This window comes from Microtus ochrogaster, chromosome 6 (assembly GCF_000317375.1).
Source record: "Microtus ochrogaster isolate Prairie Vole_2 chromosome 6, MicOch1.0, whole genome shotgun sequence".
NCBI lineage: Eukaryota > Metazoa > Chordata > Mammalia > Rodentia > Cricetidae > Microtus > Microtus ochrogaster.
In genome coordinates this window covers 22,402,962-22,410,006 of record NC_022013.1, presented here as the reverse complement: position 1 = coordinate 22,410,006, position 7,045 = coordinate 22,402,962, and the positions used below count along the sequence as shown (strand labels likewise).

General features: G+C 39.5%; 1 protein-coding gene across 2 annotated transcripts in view; it reads right to left on the bottom strand.

Moving 5' to 3' along the window:
* Positions 1-7,045, bottom strand: part of Nucks1 (nuclear casein kinase and cyclin dependent kinase substrate 1) — a 29,884-nt gene that overhangs the window by 15,748 nt on the left and 7,091 nt on the right. For both annotated transcript variants that reach the window (XM_005348333.3, XM_005348332.3), the window contains exon 2: positions 1,774-1,823. In XM_005348333.3, the coding sequence (XP_005348390.1) occupies positions 1,774-1,823 (50 nt within the window). The remainder of the gene's footprint in view (positions 1-1,773; positions 1,824-7,045) is intronic.

The window sequence follows — 7,045 nt, the reverse complement described above, 5'->3', positions numbered from 1 at the left end:
CACCAGACCCCATTACAGATGGTTGTGAGCCACCATGTGGTTGCTGGGAATTGAACTCAGGACCTTTGGAAGAGCAGGAAGTGCTCTTAACCTCTGAGCCATTTCTCCAGCCCCAAGCAAATTATTCTTAAACTGAAATAACAAATATATAATATACCCTGGATACCTAAAACTTTAGTCTTCTGGGACTTAGCAATTCTTAAGTTGCTGGATTCATTATGAATTCCTTAGCAGAATATCCTAACCATTATCAGCAATATTTATTTTAATTATGTGATTGTGTAGGCTGTATGTGGTTATGTGCACATGAGCTAATGGATGTTGAGAACTGAACTCAGGTCCTCTGCAACAGCAGTACATTTTTTAACTAGTGTACCATCTTCTGCTTTTTAAAAATAACAAAACAAAACAAAAACAACATCAAGCATGCCTATGCCTACATGCCTTTAATCGCAGCACTCAGGAAGCAGAGGCAGGCAGATCTCTGTGAGTTTGAGGCAAGCCTGGTCTACAGAGTGAATTCCAGAACAGCCAAGACTACACAGAGAAACCTGTCTTGAAAAATCAAAAATGACCCCTCTACCACATTAAAAGAACAAAACAAAAAACCACCAAACATTTATAGTGTGTGTAGGCATGCCTGCCAGGTTATGCATGTACAAGACAGGACAACTTGTGGGAACTGGTTCTCTCCTTCCACCATTTGTATTCTGGAGATCAAATTCAAGTTGTCTTTGCCTGCTGAATTATATATTGCTGTTCCTTAACTACATTTTAAAAAGATGAAAATCAAAAAGATAAAGGTCAAAACAGCTACATGTCAACTAAGGGACATATGTATCAACTATGCTTCAGTTTCCTTAGCTGTAAAATGAAACAGAAAATTCCTAACAGTATTGCTCCAAAAAACAACCTATTAAATAAATATATACATTTAGAACAGTTCCTGGCAAGTAGCACAAGCAATTGATTTTGGTATTACTTCAGAGACAGAATTATATATATATTATATAGTTTTTAATTCTTCTACATATCTTCCAAGCCTTCCTAAAGGGTACATTATTAAAGCCACTGGTTGGTCTTCCAGCACCCATACAGCAGCTAAAATGGCAATAAGTTCAGTTTCAGGATCTGATCAGGATGGCACACAGTTGGTGCACAGGCGCAAACACAGGCAAACACTCAAAACACAAAATAAAATATTCAAGTAAAATAAGGTAATAAAAAGACCCATCTAACTTCATTATACAAACAGCATAAATTCTTAGGCAGAGATTTTACAGTGATAATAATTGCAACAATAGCACAATTTTCTTGTTTTTGAATCAGGGTCTTGCAATATCACAGTTGGTCTAGAATTTCTGGGTTCATGTGCTCTGTCTCAGGTTCCTAAATAGCTGGACTATCTGCTCATACTATTGGGCTTAGCTAGCAGTGGGTATTTTATATAAATAAACACTGCAAATTACTGGACATTTAACCTTTGGATTCTAAAACCAGATAAGAAAAAAAATCAGGTGTTTATTTCAATGATTTACAGAAAAAGCTAAGCGCCAGGCATAGTGGCACACACCTTCAACCCTATAATTGTGAGGCAAGAGCATTTGAGTTCAAGGACAATAACAGACCTTATCTCCAGGAAAATGGGCGAGTTCACATCGTTTTGACACAGATCACTGGGTACTTTTAAATAAGAGACCTTTAAAGCATGACAGAACGCACATAAACTGACAGTTCGGTCAGTACAGCAAGACTGTAGAAATACAAACATACCTGCATCATCTGATTCCTGAAACTGTGAGTAATCCACGACCTTTCTATTTCTGCAGAAAAAGACAAATATAGGTAATTAAAAAAAAAGTATGACTTCCAAGACACCAGAATACACATTTTAGTTTTACAAACAGTAGTTCTCAGGCCAGGGATGCATGCCTTTAATTCTAGTTCTTGGGAGAGAAAGGCAGGCAAATATATATGAATTTGAAGCCAGGCAAACTCTGTGAGACCCTGCCTCAAAACATCAATAACAGAAATCCAAACAAACAGACAAAACCAACTCTCCAACTTCTACCACTTACTTACCTCAGTGACAGCTTAAACACTGTTCTTCCCAAGCTTTACACTTCCTACCTTCCCAAGAACAGAACAGGAAACCAGGGCCACTCACCATACATGTTCATTATACAGACATTCCATATACATCTATTATACACTGATGCGGAAACAATCTTGTACACTGTAAATATGTGTTACTCTCACTGGTTATATCTGTGCAGGAAGGGACTGGGCAGGAGAACCAGACTAGGATGCTGGGTACAAGGGTGGAGTGTGAGGAATCACCAAAGATGCAGAGAAGCAGCATGGAAAGAACATTCATGAGGTAAGCGAGCCCTGGGACAGCACACAGATTAATAGAAATCAGTTAAGTCACAAAAACTAGTTAAAAACAAATGTTAAGTCTGTGTGCGGTGATTTTGGGGAGTGGTTGGTGTGAGAGAAAAGTTGCATTTATATTTGTGGGTGAAAATTATAAGTGTTATTTTAGCTCCCTCCCCGCTTCTGTATTATACAGTCGTGGCTGTTCTGGAACTTGCTTACATAGACAAGGCTGTCCTCTAACTCAAGAGATTCTCTTGCCTCTGTCTCCCCAGCACTAGGGTTAAAGGTATTTGACACCATGCCTGGCTGCTATTTTTAATTCTTGGTTTTTGAGACACAGCTTTGTCATGTAGTCCTGGTTGTCCTAGAACTCATTCTGTAGACCAGGCTGGCCTATAATTCAGAGATCCACCTGCTCCTGCCTCCCAAATGCTACGATTAAAGTCATACCCTCTTTTTTGGGGGAAGGGAGGTGTGTGCACGTATGTTTTATTTTTACTGTTATATACATAATATTTATACTTGATAAAGCAAAATTACTGCTAGGAAAAAGTGTTGTTCTCTCCCCCCCCCCAAGACAGGGTTTCTCTGTAGCTTTGGGGCCTGTCCTGGAACTCTCTCTGTAGACCAGGCTGGCCTCAAACTCACAGAGATCCACTCCACTCTGCCCGAGTGTTGGGATTAAAGGAGAGCGCCACTACTGCCTGGCGCAAAAAAAAAAAAAATTTTTTTAAAAAATTATTTATTATATATACAGTGCTCTGTCCACATGTTTGCCTGAACGCCAGAAGAGGGCACCAGATCCCATTGTAGATGGTTGTAAACCACCATGTGGTTGCTGGAAATTGAATTCATGACCCTTTGAAGAGCAGTTAGTGCTCTTAATCTCTGAGCCATCTCTCCAGCTCCAGTTTTTAAGATATAGTTATGTTATAATGCTCCCAAATTATGATAAGATTAAGCCTTAGAAGAAATTTTTTTTTTTACTGTCATCAAAGATGTTTAAAAAAAGATGGGGCTGGAGAATGGCTCAGGTTAGGAACACTGGCTGTTCTTCCAGAGTACCTGAGTTCAATCCCAGCAACCACATGGGAACTCACAACCATCTATAATGAGACCTGGTGCTCTCTACTGGCGTGCAGATGCATATGCAGGGAGAACATTATATACATAATAAATAAATCTTAATAAAAAAGGGATTTTTAAAAAAAATGTATGTGTACATTATCTACGTATGTGCATGCATACCACATGTGTTCTGGTACCCAGAGAGAACAGTTCTCAGATTCCTAGGAAATGGAGTTAGATAGTTGTGAGGATGCCTAACTTGGGTGTTTGCTTTTTGTTTTGATTTTTTTTTTTCGAGACAGGGTTTCTCTGTGGCTTTGGAGCCTGTCCTGGAACTAGCTCTGTAGACCAGGCTGGTCTCGAACTCACAGAGATCCGCCTGCCTCTGCCTCCCGAGTGCTGGGATTAAAGGCGTGTGCCACCAACTGCTTTTTGTTTTGAGACAGGAATCTCACTATGCAACAAAAGCTGACTTCAAACTCAGACTCCTCCTGCTGCCCCTTTTCCAATTACAGAAGGGTACCATCATACCTAACCAATGGAATTCTGTCTTCTGCTTTGTTCCACGAAAAACTATAAAATCTGGAGTTGACTTTGACGTATGTAGGGGAATGTGCACAGGTCATATACAGCATTCTATATAAGGAACTTGAGAAGTGTACTTGGATGCTTGTTGTACTATGGCTAAAATATATTTTTAATGAACTTGTTCTTGTCAAACAGCAAGCTGAAGCCCAACATTTAAGAGGAGGATTACTAGAACACAAGGTCATGCAATGTTCTATTTATTGCTAGCCAAAACAAAAGTCTTGTCAAAATCCTACTACAGCCAGAAATGGGTGCTACACACCCCTCACCTCAGCCCCTAAGAAGCAAAGGCAGGAAGGTCAAGAGTCAGGTGGACTGAGCTGCAGAGAGCCCTAGATTTAAACTGTTATTTAAATTCCAAGTGGACAGTAACTACCAGAAACGTAAGCAAATACAACGTAATTCAACATAGCTCAGATGACTGAACTAAACTGAATCAGGGCTCTGCCACAAAGTAGTTCTATGTCTTCGAGTAAGGGATTCCCCCTCACCGACCATGTTTTTCAACTGTAAAATAGGAGGAATACAAACTACTAGACGGGAGACATGGCTCAGTGGCTGAAGTGGCTCTTGACCAGTTCCACTCACAGCAAGAGGTTCACAATTCTTGTAACTCAAGCTCTAGAGAATCCTACTCACTCCTCTGGACTCCACATCCACATACCCACAATTACAAACAAATATTTAAAATTGTATATATAAATGTATATATTTAGTTTTTGGAGACAGTGTCTTAGATGGCTTCAACTCACTGAGACCTATCTGTCTCTGAATTAAAAGCAAAAAGAAATAAGTCTTAAAACAAAGCTACTGAAGATTGTCCGGAGAATTAGTGCTACATAAATAATGGCTATCTAATAAATATCTATCTCCCTACTTTCATGTTAACTTATTTTCAGCTTTTTGGTAGCTTTCCAGTTTCCTTTTAGGTTGGGAAGAATAGGCATTTTCTTTTTCTTTTTTCTTTTTGGTTTTTCGAGACAGGGTTTCTCTGTAGCTTTGGAGCCTGTCCTGGAACTAGCTCTGCAGACCAGGCTGGCTTCGAACTCACAGAGATCTGCCTGCCTCTGCCTCCCGAGTGCTGGGATTAAAGGTGTGCACCACTGCCACCAGTGGCATTTTCTTTTTTAATCAGAGTTCAGAAGAGGGCATCAGATCCCCTCAAACTGGAGTTTTTCTGAATGGTTGTGAGCCACCATCATGCTGGGAACTGAACCTTGGTCATCTGAAGAGCATCCAGTGCCCTCAATCACTGAACCACTCTCTAGCCACAAACAGTATTTTAAAGACTACAATTGGATTATACCAGTTTCTACCATTTAAGTCAACTGGAGTTCTATCCAAACAAGACTACAACTTTGTACTAGAAAGAAAAATGTCCAACAAAAAAAAAATACGCAAAACAAGAATGCTTGGGGGGAAAAAGCAACCCCAGAAATGTTCAAATTTCAACGATATACCTTTACTTACTTTAGCTGATAAAATCTGTGTACTATACTGAAAATGTAACATGAAGCTTGAAATGGTGGCAGAGGCCTGTAATCAAGCCATTGGGTGGTGGAGACAGGACTGCTTTGCTGTGAGCATGATGTCAGCCTGGGCTATAAAAAGAGATTTTGCCTTAAGCAGAAAAGAATGTACCTTTTGGAACAGAGTATAATTCAGTGATAGAATGTCTTATTAGACCCCAGATAAAATGGGATGGGGGATGCTTGTTTATAATGAACTATTTGGTTCTGAACATTGGTAAGTTGAGGTTTAAAGGTAATAGGATTTTAAAAGTGGTAGTGGTACAAATTTGTAATCTCAGCATTTAGGAGCCAAAGGCAGGAGAATAATCAGGCCATTATTTTCAGCTACACAGGGGAGCTGAAGGCCAGCCTGAGCTACATAAGATGCTGCCTCAACATCCCCACTCAAAACCAATGGGATTTCAATTATAATTCAATTTCTTTCTATTGAACAGTGAAAGCATTTTGAGGGCTGGTAAAAATGGGTAAAGGTACTTGTCAATCTCTAGGACCAGCACAGTGGAAAAGAAGAATGGCTTCCATGGTTGTCCTCTGGCCTCCATAAACACAATAGAACACATGCACACCCACACAAATAAATACTTGTAATAATTATTTTAAAGAACAAGAATGCTAGTTTCACATGCCAAGAATATCTTTTGTCTGCTCTAAGAAAAAGTATTCTTCTCTCTGAAGAATGAAGGAGTACATTGTTTCAGAGTTAGAGATTACCAAGCTTTGAAATTATTTCATTTAACCCTCTTAATTTTACATTAAGAAAATGGAATGAGGCCACTCAGTGGTTAGGAGTACTGGCTGCTCTTCCTAGAGGACCCAAGTTCAATTCCCAGCACCCACAGGGCAGTTCACAACTGTTTGTAACTCCAGTTCCAGGGGTCTGACAACCTTACAGACATACACTCAGGCAAAAAACAAACAACTTAGCTCTGTTTTCTGTTGAGATAGCTCACTATGTAGCTCCAAAACTCACTAAGTAGAGCAGGCTGGCCTTGAACTCATCATAGAGATCCATTGCCTCTGCCTCCCAAGAGCTGGAATTAAAATTGTATACCACGATGCCAATTAGAATTTAATGTTTTGTAACAAGTCTGCATGTCTGCCTGAAATCTGTGTAAGGAAAACTTCTATACCATGGATAACACAGCCATTTTTAAAATTAAGTCTAAGAGACTTTTAAATAATCTACAGTTCAACCAATGGTTGATCTCACTGCTACTTCTATCCCAAAGTTAATTATTATTATAAAGCCTGACTTTTCTGGGGGTTGGAGAAGTGGCTCGGCAATCAACAGCACTGAGTCAGGTGGCTCACTACCACTTGTAACTTCAGTTCTAGAAGGTCCAACACTCATGATGAATGAGACGCTGCAGAGCAACACTAACTTATAGGCCACAAACCTTTGTTACTGGACCTTGGACTCATTTATTGGTGCATAAACAGCATTTTATTTTATTTATTTTTTTAAATATATTTATTAT